The sequence below is a fragment of the Chionomys nivalis genome, chromosome 7 (assembly GCF_950005125.1).
Source record: "Chionomys nivalis chromosome 7, mChiNiv1.1, whole genome shotgun sequence".
Taxonomy (NCBI): domain Eukaryota; kingdom Metazoa; phylum Chordata; class Mammalia; order Rodentia; family Cricetidae; genus Chionomys; species Chionomys nivalis.
In genome coordinates, this window is record NC_080092.1 from 70,027,255 (window position 1) to 70,039,689 (window position 12,435).

Consider the following 12,435-nt stretch of genomic DNA (forward strand, 5'->3'; position numbering starts at 1 on the left):
GGTATGTGGAAGAAAGCACCACTGGAGAGGGCATGGTTGAAGATATGATTGGTGAGATTGATGATTATAAAGAGGAGGGTGGGTCAGGGTTGTGAGAATCACTGTTGGTGTAGTGCTTTTAGAGGTAGAAAAATATGCTGTTTTTAGAGACAAATGATTAGGAAAGAAAATGGGTAAGTATAAGGAGGTGTGTGTGTGTGTGTGCATGTGCATTAAAAGGAGAGAAAAGAATAAAGGCTTAGACTGAGTGAGGTCCATCTTTTTTTCTTTTTTCTTTTCTTTCCTTTTTTTGGTGCTGGTTATTGAACGCAGGGCCTTGTACATATTAAGCAAGTACTCTACTGCTGAGTTGTATCACCAGCCATGCTGTTAAAAAAAACAGTTTAGACAGTAGTTTCTCTGATTTTTAATGGGGAAAATCAGGAACTGGAGGTGACAGGAACCTATAATTATTCTCCTTTCTGATGACACCTAGGATAGGTACCTTAAAGCTTAGGAAGAGAAATTAACTAAAGATCTGAAACTGATGTGGGATTCCCTCTGTATGCTGTGAATACCATTGGTGAATAAAGAAACTGTCTTGGCCTGTTGATAGGGCAGAACTTAGACAGGCAGGGAAAACTAAACTGAATTCTGGGAGAAAGGAGGCAGAGTCAGAGAGAAGCCATATAGCCCTGTCAGACACAGATGCCAGAACATTAGCTGGTAAGCCATCCCCACATGGTGATATACAGATTAATAGAAATGGGTTAAATTAAGACATAAGAGTTAGCCAATAAGAAGCTAGAGCTAATGAGCCAAACAGTGATTTAATTAGGATAGTATCTGTGTGGTTATTTTGGGTCTGAGCTGCTGTGTGGCCAGAAACCAACAAGTGGCCTCTTTAACAACAAATTGGTGCCAACGTGATCAACTAAAATCCACTTAAAAACCCGAGAGCTTGAAAAGGAATTCTAGACCCAAAAATACAGAGTATAACACAGCTTCTTGCTGTTTGCTGGCAGTGTGCTGCAGCTCCCTTAAGAAAAGTTTTCCTGACTCAGCAGTAGCAGAAAAAAAGCCACACTGTTTTGAAATGCTGGCTTCTTGGACCTTGCTTCCAGTGTGACCTCTGGCTCTTTTAGGAGGCCAACCATCTAAGTGGGGTTTGTAAGCAGCGTGTTACAAACTGCTTAATGGCTCAACATAGACCTGCTGCATATTTGGAACTGGGGTAGTGTGTGCAGCTCAGAGGCACTGAAGGGAACAGCTCAGCCATGCTGAACTGGGCAGGGTAAGCAGGAAGTGCCATATATACCCTAGTAATGCTGCAGCTTAAGTTTTTAAGAAGCTCTTAGCATTTTAAGAAGCGCTACTGAACAGTAAAGAATTACAGATATGCAATAAAGACAAATTCAGATGGAAAAGATCTCTAAATTGGTCACAGTGTTGGATAAATGTATGTAGCCTTGGGAGAGAGAAGAAAAAGAGTATAGAGAGTTGGAAAAGAAGTAAATAATTAAAAAATAAAACAAAGTCTTTAAAGAGACAGTACAGTCATAGATTATAGGAATAAAGATAAAAATAAATAAGCCATGAAGAGATGGAAAATTCACAGAGAGTCTGGATTATGTATATTATTGTGTTTTCTTTGAATTTTTTGACTGTGAAGGAGCTAAGTACAAAGGGACATTTCATTGTATGGACTGCTAAGCTAAACCAACACACACACACACACACACTTATTAAAGTTATATTGATTTCAAAATATGGATCTAAGAATACATTGCTTTGAAAAAGAGGTTGTTCTTTTGTTTTCACAGAGGATGAGAACCTGTGGATTGCTTCTAGACTAATATGGTTTGATGAACCAAGACCCCCCTGAAATGTTGCAGTGAACACCCCCCCAAATTTCTTTGTCCAACTTCTGACTGAGATGACCCTAACACATGAGATACATCATGAAAGATCTGATTAACAGCACCCCCAATCAGCAGGAAGTAGTCTAGAGAACTATGCCCAAATTCCCAAATATTGTTTATAAATACTTATTTACATTTAAAGGGGGATATGCTATAGATATTTGCATTGGTATGGATCTTGGTTTATTGATATAAATTTAAGGTCAATTTTGTTATATGTATATTTCTGTTCTTGATTAAGGTATTGTGTTTATGCATCTCATTTAAAAATGTAATGTATAATTAAGAAAAATGGGATAATAGATAATCAGCTATAATACTCAAGCTTGTAGTCATGTTAGTTAGGTTTTCTAGATCTATAGATATATATATTTCAGTTAGTTATTCTTCAAATCCTTCAGAGACATTTAGAATATGGCATTTAAGATGTTTAAGAACTTAGGACTTTCCAGGACAGTGAGACACCTGCTCCTGGCCATACCAATCTGCTTCAAGAGGAAGATAGGCACTGAAGAGGCTCCTTATAGAGTTTACTAGACATTTGGGAAAGAAATTGCTCTTGCCTAGATTGATGAACTGGACATGCAGGACCTGCAGAGAAATGACTGCCGAACTTACCTAAAGGTTAAATGGTCCTTCAGGGTTCCTGCATCATGGAAGAGTCTGCCAGTTATTCTGCAGAAGAAAGTGGCTGAAAAACTGCCAATATAAGTGGACCTGTCTTGGAAATTTCCTGCTTTATGGAAAAGTCTGCCAGATACTATGGGCCTGTAGGCTGACAATGGATGTTCCAATGGTACAGAAGAACTTTGGGTGGCTATCCAGGCAGTGAGATGTCTCTGTCAATTCTAGAGTTTTGGAAGTGGCTTACAATGTGCTTCCTGTTTCCTTAGGTAATATTATATCCTTCTGGAGTCTTTGATGGAGTTGAAGAATAGTTATGATTATAGTTTTCCTTAGTTATGATAAAAGATAAAGTAGATATAAATGTTGTAACTGTAATTCTTGCTTGATACCTGTTTTGTTATATGTAGTTTTACTATGTTAAAGCTAAAACCTTCCTTTTCATTTAAACAAAAAAGGGGAGGTGATGTGGGATTCCCCTCTATCTGCTGTGAATACTATTGGTTAATAAAGAGACTGCCTTGGCCTGTTGATAGGGCAGATCTTAGATAGGCAGGGAAAACTAAACTGAATGCTGGGAGAAAGGAGGCAGAGTCAGAGAGAAGCCATGGAGCCATCGGAGACAGGCTACGATATTGTAGCAAAATATAAAATAATGGAGATGGGTTAATTCTACATTTAAGAGCTAGCTAGCAATATACTTAAGTAATTGGCCAAGCAGGGATGTAATTACTATAGTTTCTGTGTGATTATTTCTGGTCTGAGCTGCTGGGAATAAACTAACAGTCTTATTACTACATGAAACTGGGTTTAAAATAAGATCCATGCTGAGAATTAGTAGTTGACTTTAGTTGAATTTCCCTCCCTTCCTCTATGGTTAGTGAAGCTGTCTTGATACATTTGTTTATATCCTATTAGTAATAACACTATCTGGTATTTACTTTGTTTTTACTGTGAGTCATCTATAATGCCTTGTCACATAAAAACTTTAATAATGCTTGTTTTTCTCATCTTGCCAAAGAAAATACTGAAGCTTAAGATTATTAAGTTTTACAACTTATATGTCTGATCAATGACAGAATAGGTACCCAAATACAGATTCATGCTTCCCCAGAGACTGCTTTCCACTTAAGAATTTTCATGGGTTTCTTTGGAGGTATCCTGATATCAGGGATCTGGTCATCATCTAAGTTACTGATCCAGAATTGTATTAGTTAAGTTCCTGGCAATGGAGTCTTGTGTTGGTTTTCCTATCGCTGCTATAGCAATTGCAGCACTAGATGACTTTAGAGAATCAGGATGTATCTCTCATAGCTCTAGAAGCCCAAGTTCAAACTCAGGGTGTTAGCAGGACCACATTCTGTCTGATGGATCTGAAAGGGAGAAGGATGATTTCTTGCTTCTTTGGCTTCTGGTAACATTCTTTATGCTTTTATTGTCTCATAGCCTTTCCTCAATGTTCATGTCTTCTTTTCTTATGAGGACTCTTGTTATGGGTTAAGGGACCAGATCATTCAGAATGATCTTATCTTAAGATTGTTAGTTATATATGTAAGATTTATCTCTGCTCAGTAATTTTTACTTCGGTAAGTAAAGAAACCACCTAAGTGCAATGTAAGCAGAAGGATATGTAGAGTCTTCTATATTTCCCATGCCATCTCATCTGAACACCACATTGACCAGAACATGAAGCTCTTCTCGTTAGACAGGTGGTTCTCAACCTGTGGGTCACAACCCCCTGCCCCAGATACTCTTCCTATCAGAAATTTACAGTACAATTCATAATAGTAGCAACATTACAGTTATGGAGTAGCAAGAAAATAATTTTATGGTTGGGGGTCCCCACAACATGAGGAACTGTATTAAAGGGCTGCAGCATTAGGAAGGTTGAGAGCCACTGCAGTAGACTGCGTCTTAGCCATCCTTACATTAGCCTCTTGCATGGGAAGTACATTGAGTTGGAGTGAAACTGGGATGCATATTGAAATCTAGGGGCAGAAAGAGCAGTGAGATTGAGGGAGACTGATTGTTTCAGAAAAGCAGCTCCTTTTGAAAGCATCCTGAAAAGACCTAATTTATCGGGTCTGCCTTAAGACTTCATGAAGACAACCACTCACACCATTTCTTTATCTTTGGCGATACCTGAACCACGACTCTACCCACATATGGCAGAAAGAACAATCGACAAAGAAGAGACAAACTTTGGCTGGAGGCTTGCTTTGTTTCTTACTGCGTATGTAATTTTGAGCAAATTACTTAGCTTGTTTGAACCTTGTCTGTAGCATGGAGGTTGTTAGGCTGCTTATCTTCCACAGGTGTTACATAGATTAAAAAGATGTGTTAAACATATTTAAAGTGCTATATAGACAGAAAATATCAATATTATTGAGGTATTAGAATATTAATTAAGATTGTACATGAGTATTAAAATACACTTCAAGATTTGCCTATGAGAATCCTTCTGGCGATCAGGAGTGCTTTTCTGCATGGTGCTTGGCACTGTATTACCTAACTATTAAATAGCACATTAGCAAATGATCTAACTTACTGTGTGGCTTCTACAGCATGGGAGGTAAGGAGGTAAGTGAAGAGAAGATTTAGTTAGTAATTGTAGTAGCCCAGGAAGGAGGTGTAGAGAACCAGAGAATGGAGTGTTAAGTATCCTGTTGGTTCACGAACCTGCCCTTAGGAAATGCCATTCTAGTAGGATTGGATCTTAATATTTGACTGGCATAACAGTTGGGTTATTTACTAGAAGACTTAGTGGAACTTCTTGCTTGGGGTGGTATACCCACCCCTCCCAGGATAGGCTGGGAGAATCTTCAGGATGCGTCCAGGGCACCCAGGAGAGTTTCCAAGGACTTAGGCCACTGCAACTTCCTTCCTTCTTGGAAAAGAATGCCGAGCGCAGCTTCCCTCCCTAGATCCCAGCCATATGCTCCATTATTCATGGTAGGCACTTTGCCCAGCTTGAATTAGCCAAGCTGGTGGTGCTCCCCACTTTCCCTCGGAGGGCAGTAGGCAGGCCAGCACTGGTAGAAGCTGTGCTTTCTCTCTGCTTGACCTGGAGCTGCTGGATGAAAGTCTGCCTATACTATTAGTGCTGGCTTAGGAAGCTTGGTTTTCTTGCCATTGTGATGGGTGTTGCAACTCCTGGTCTCTCTGGGTCAGGCCAACAACAGCACAGTGAAGCTGCTGTGGGTCTTGAGAGTGTTATGGGGGAGATGACACTTCTGGAAAAAACAGCTAAATAAAGTTATTGCTTTTTTTTAAAGGTGGGAGGTAGTGGTGTTAATGGCAATGCAGAAATAAAGGAACATTAGATCATATTTCCCTAAAATCTGTATCTACTTGTAATATATCATGATTCATATATAAGCATATATGCCTTACTGGATCTATTTCCATGTGTTTAATAAAACTTAAAATAATTTTAAGTGAAAAATATGTATTGATGCATCAAGCCTTAGGTAGTTTAGTTCATTTTTTGATTTCCCAAGAGAAATAGTACCTCAAGATTCCTATTGAATTTCTGGACTATTTGGTAGATGCCTTATTGTTCCTGACCTCTTTTTGGGAAAGGTTGTCAGGAAGTTCTATAATTGGAAGATTGGGATGCTCTTCAAACACATCTGAAGAAAACACCAGGCCTTCCCTCTTGCCTCACCCATGGGTCACCAGGAAAAGCATCAGTGTTGAGAGGGAACGGGATGTTGCTTCCTGAGACGCTGTGCCTTCGGAAAGGAGGGGAGACAAATGCCCATCTGACGGAGCAAATCTCCCTACCCCCTGCCTTGGACTGCCTTTTCTGGGAGCCAGCTTTCCCCCTTGGGTCCTTGGGAGATGCTTAACTTTAATTGACTCAGAGAAGTTCTTTCTGTTTCAAAAAACCGCAGAGAATTGGGAAATTAGAGTTCTATTCCCTCTTCTCATGCTAAACAGATTTGCACAAACACATCCCACATACTCAACAGCTCTAGGACAGAATCTTGGGCTGGCACCAGGAGTAAAATTTGTGATCGGCTCTATATTTCCAGCAGCCGCCTTAGAAGTTGAGTAAGCTCTACCCACGTAGAAAGGAACTGTGCTGTGAACTTAGCTCTGGGAGTAGCCCAGTGCGGGGGATGTTTGTCTAAATTGGATTTTTTCCCCATTCACAAGTGATTTCCAAACAACTCAAAGTGGTTACACTTATGGAGAGGACAGGGTTTACAGGGACAGATCCCACTGCACTCAAGTGCTTCTGCCTTTGTGAGAGACGGGGTGCCGTTTCTTCCCCAGGCTCAGCAGTGAGTTCCTGTCCTGAGGGTCTATTTGTCATTTTCTGCTTTCCATGTCTTTGTGTTTCACAGCCCAAGGAATTTTGGCTTCAGAGAAATAAATGGGCCCAAGAGAGAATTATATTTTAAGAAACAGAATGATGATCACTCACATTTTAAGTTAATAATAAAATCCGAATGCCATTGGGCAGCTCCTCCCAGCAGGGAGAGTGTGTGTAACCCATCCTTCGGCCAGTGTGAGAGCCTGGCATTTCTAGGGCATAGAGGAGGCCACCCTCATGCAGTCTAGGAGGAGCCCACTTGGGACCCTGTGGCTTAAGAGAAGATTAAACACTGGGGAAATTCTGTGAACAGAGAGAGCAGATGAGCTGCGAAGGTGGAAATAGTAGGGAAGGCTGTTTGTAGGATTATGTAAACAGTGGAAGGTTGGAGAGCATGCCTTTCTTGCCTCGAAAGTGGCTTTCAACCTTACACTTCTCTAGCTATTTGCTGCCTTTTTGTCTTCTCTTTCACGGCCAAGACTTTAGAGTGTGTCCTTCTTCGTCACCTCCCGTTTATCCCTGATCTACTGATGTTCAACTTCTCTCTCTTTTCCTCCACAAACTGTTCTCATCAAGGTTACTGATGACTTTCTTGCTGAAAAAAGCAAACCAGTACAGTTGTTTTATTTAGCTTTGCTCCATCATTTGACATGCTTTTCTTTTTCTGGTGACACTGTTTTTTTGTTTTTTGTTTTGTTTGGTGTTTTTTTGGTGTGTGTGTGTGTGTGTGTGTGGTGTGTCTGGTTGTTCCTTCTTAATCTAAGATGTCTTGCTGATCCACATCGTAGGGTACCTTCCGCCATGTTTCTTTTCCTGTTTTACATACACTCTCTAGGGAATCTCATGTATATTTATCACTTCAGACATAATCTATGTGTTATCAGTATCTTAAATCTGTGTTAGTATTATTAGCCCAGTGATCTTTTCTGAGTGGCAGATATTGTACATCTTTACGTTGTACTTTTTTTCCCTGAATATTTTTTGTGGAAATATTCAAAGCAATTTGTATTTAATATGTCCAACTAGTCAAGCTTATTTTCCCTCTTATCTCTTTCTCTTTCCTTTTTTTTTTTGTAAATAGCATTGTGAAACCCTGAAACGTCCAATCCAGAAAATTCAGTTTCTTCTTTGTTTATTAGATTCCCAATCTCCGTGCTTTTCATACTTTCCCTGTTCATTTTCTTTACACAATAGTGAGATTTAATTTTAAGGGTAGCTCAGATCGTATTGATCCTTGCTTATGGTTTCTGGTGGCCCTTCTGGTGTCACAAGTAGGAGAAAATCCAGCCTTGATAGCAAGACCCACAGGACCCCGCGTGCTGTTGCTCCCCGTCCCTTCCTATCCTCCCTCTCACTTCCCGTGGCCCAGGTGCTTGGCTTTTCTTCCAACCTACCTTAGCGCTGTTTAGAAACCTCTAACTCCAGAGTTTTGTCACGTCCTGTGGTGAGTTAAGATGACACCTTCTCGAGTGCGTTTCTGCCGTTCACCCTAGAATTCACCACCCCCCTGTGTGGCCTCATCAGTTAATATTGTGTGTTCTGCATCGAAGGTTTAGGGGTCTGCTATTCATTTCTCTATATTTTCCTTGCCATTCCTTCTAGACTGAGTTATATAGGAGTAGAGACATTGCCTTTTCATTATCTTCTGGTTCCTCAAAACAGTGTCTGCCACATGGTAGGCAACGGTGTCTATTTTTTTTTTTTTTCAAATGGATAAAAAGAACAAGCAGTTGGAATTCCTGACCATCAGCAAGGCCGGCTGCAGTGATAATGTACAACACAGGGTAGTCAGCTTCTTTTGCGCACGAAGCTCTCTTTCCTCTTCTACTCATTTGCTTGCTCAGAACTGGCTTCTGTCACCTCCGCCTTTGGTTGTGTGGGTTAATGGCACTAATCTCTTTTGTACCCCAAAGGCAGTTACAGTGCTGTTTCATGTCAGCGTCTCTAAACCTCCCATTAGCCCAGCTTCTGGCAGAGATGCTAGTTGATTTGTATCCCTAAGGCCAGGGCAAATTAGTAAACAAACAAACACACAAAAAAACACAGCCTAGAAACTATTGAAGTAATTATTTTGCTGAATTAGTTGGTAAATCATAGACTTCTTTGGTAATAAAAGTTAGCTGCTTCTCAAGTTTACCACTTGCCAGGTTTTGACTTTTAGAGATTGAGATTTTAAAAACAGGGGCAATGCAGACCTGCTTGTAGGAAAGGCACATATCCCTGTTAGTGGTTTGATGTTAAGACGATGACGTTAGATATGATATTTATATTTCCTATTCTGTTTCATGTGTCTGCGATAGTTTGTTTCTCTCACAAATGATTCTGTAAGGAGGGGGCATCACTATTCTAATTTCACATATATGGAAACTAACACTGAGATGTACTAATCTGTTCAAGCACATGCAGCTCGTAAAACAAAATTGGAATTTGAATACAGGGCTTTGGTTTCTAAGCCCAGGCTCTTTCTGCTGCACCATGCTGCCCCCTATGGGACAAGCCTATAAACCAGAATTGTTCACTAAAAGTAGTATTATGGAGATTATAATATTGAAATGTTTTTAAGATGTAGAATTAATAATGGCACTTTGGACGGTGACTGTTTTTATTGACTAGAAAAATGACACTAGATTTAACCTGCTCCAAGGAAGAGGATTATATAGTATTGCTTATATTTATGTCCTTTTAGTCTGCCTATAAGCACAAAGATACTTTGTAGAAATCTGTGTTATCCCAATACGGTATATGCTAATAGTATTTGCCACATAATCACATTATTAATTCCTAAGGAGCACTGTGTGGCATTTGTTTCAGCTTGTTTCTTAGACCACCATGCCCATGACTATCTGACTTGACTTTAGTTTCAGGATTCTAGTTAGTTTATCCAAGATTTTTCTCTTCCTCCCTTTCCACTCAAGAACATGATGTGTGTGTGTGGGTGTACCCTCAACTCTTGCCTCAGATGGAACCAGAGGCTGGGCTGATGTCCTTACCTGAAACTGCAGCAGTTCCCTTTCGAAATTTCTGGACTTCCATTCTTGCTCTGTGCCCTTCCATATCTTGGGTGTGTGGACCAGCACTGATCTGATATTCCCTACCCCAAACTAAAGCAATCTCGTGTTATTGTCCTAGTCCCTTACCCATCTATGGTTCAGCTTTTGTTTCCTTTATGCTTTCTGTTCCCCCTGAACAACATCTTTACCACTTGCTAGAGCCAAGGCATCCCCACAACGAGCATCATCAGTGAAGACAGGGCTGAGAATCTGGCAGCCAAGCCAAAGGGCTTTAGATCTTACCGCTCATGGCCTTTCTTCTGTGCGTCTCTGGGGATGGGGATGTGGATGGAAGACAGTCTATATGTGATGATGTAGAACTGATCTTCTTTAGATTCTGCTCGTGGGAGGGGTCTATCAGCTTAGTGATGGGCAAGCCAAAGACGGGTTGCTTGTATCTTGCGTACTGTAGAGCATCCATGATCCACCTCATTTCACGCCAGACTTCATCTGTTTGCTTTGGAATAAAATGGTGAAAGGCGTTAAAAGAAATACATTTTTGAGAGAGTCTAAGATGAACTATTTTCCATACTGTTGGTTTCTACGGCATTGGTTTGAGCCTTACTCGCTTTGTAAACTACAGATGAATACCCAAGAGGCTGTTGTGATGACTGAGTAGGATGGGGGTCTGAGAGTATCTATAACACTGTAGAGTACTTTGCTCACACACATAAAGCACTATTTTCTCTCCCCGTGTAATGAAACATATAGTATCAGAGAGGTGATGTGATGCCAATGATCTACGAACTTCAGAATGCTTGTACCTGTGTTCTGGGAAAGATGTAACGCTCTATATTAAACTTACTACCTTTGTATATATAAAGCGAATACTTCCAAAGTCTAATGCAGTTTTCAAAAGCTCTTGTTAAAAAATGTAAACACTCTCATGCTAGCACATTTTAGATCAGCATCACTTTGATTTCAGGGTTACTGTAGTGGTTTTAGTGACATTTTCATTATAAAATACAATAGTAGTTGCTAGTGGTTTAAAAGTCACTTATTTTTGTCTTTCACTGTAGGTGACAGGTGTTCTTCAGATCACTGGCCATGAGCTTCCTGGCTGTCCCGCATCCCAATAAGGGACCACAGACAACACAGGTTCTTGGGAACCTGAAGCTTGTAGTTGGCTTTACATCTGATTGATTTCACTGGGTACCTTGGCAAAGTGTTGATCTGTTCATGTTCATTTCCCAGTTGCAAATTGAGGACATTTAACCATGCAAAGGCTAAGGTAATGCCCAACTCTAACACTTTAGCATTCTTTTTGGAGAACACTCAGAAAGCTGGTGCCAATACCTTTAGGTAGAAGGTGTTCATTGTAAGAATAATGGCATATTAAGTGTCCCTTACTGCAGAGGTTTTAAAGATTAGGTGTCACTCAGTGTTTATTTTCAAAATTTCTTCTTAGGTCTTTACATTTAACCATATACTTAAAGTATCAACAAGCCTACCACAGAATAGATTTTGGAGCTCTGGCACTCACTGTCGTGTTCACTGAGAGTGCAGGCTAACATGAGCGAGTGAGCAAAACTGTGTGGTTGGGGGTCGTTTCCCCTTGCCTTCTAGTTCCCTGCTGCCCTTGGATTGGCCTTAGCAGACTATGCGGGGCTGGCCTTGAAAGCACGAGATGGAGGCCCAGGGTTTGTTCACTCCCTTGCTGGGCAGGAAGTACCACAGCAGCCAGGTCCAGGCGGGGGCGCTAAGTCATAGTAAGGGGAGAGATGAGAGGAAACTGGGAAGTTCATGAGGTAGAGCCAAGTTGGGACTCCCAAGTGGGATGCACATGGATTTTCCTGATGAAACAGTTACTTTCTCAGCTGGCTTTTATTGGCCATTCGTATTCAGTGTACAGTGGTCTCAAAGATATTTCAGAGGAACCACATGATTGTGGATAACTTTTTTAGAGTGCCTGTCAAGGACAGGAACTGTGTTTTTGTATTTTTCTTCAAGTAGATGCTCAGGAGATGCTAGCAGAGTGAACGAAGGGATGGGGTGGTTACACAGCCCTACTCTTGGGTCATTGGAAGGATTCAGAGCATATGGGTAAGTGTACTCTGCAAATCAATAGTATAACGTTTTCAGTTGTATGATGCCAATCATGAGTATTTCAGTGGGCTGAACGTAAATTCCTAAAAGATTCCCCAACTCCTACTCCTTGGCACCTGTGATTATTACCGTATATGATACAAAAGGGAGTATTGCCTCCTGTGGCAAAGCTGAGGTTGTTAAGGATTGTGGAGGGGGGTTTGCCCTGGATCGTCTGTGGGAGCCCCAAGTTCCGCAACAAATGTCCTCATAAGGACTTGCTTGCAAGAGTGAGGCAAAGGAAGAATTGGCAGAAGGGAAGAGGCAGCCACAAAAGTGGAGATGGATGAGAGTTAAGGAATGTGCATCCCCCCCACCCAAATCTGGGGGAGGCAAGGAGTGGACTCTTCCCCGGAGTCCCTGAGGAGTGCAGTTCTACCCACGGGAATTTCGAACTTCGGCTCTCCAACGCCTAGAAGAGAGCATTGTCACTTTAAGCTAGCCACTTGGTGGT

The 12,435-nt window shown here is 41.0% G+C and overlaps 1 protein-coding gene across 1 annotated transcript in view; it reads right to left on the reverse strand.

Moving 5' to 3' along the window:
- Ankfn1 (ankyrin repeat and fibronectin type III domain containing 1) overlaps positions 1–12,435 on the reverse strand; it is a 135,542-nt gene that overhangs the window by 6,446 nt on the left and 116,661 nt on the right. The window contains exon 16 of the mRNA XM_057775958.1: positions 10,140–10,353. Within this exon, the coding sequence (XP_057631941.1) occupies positions 10,140–10,353 (214 nt within the window). The remainder of the gene's footprint in view (positions 1–10,139; positions 10,354–12,435) is intronic.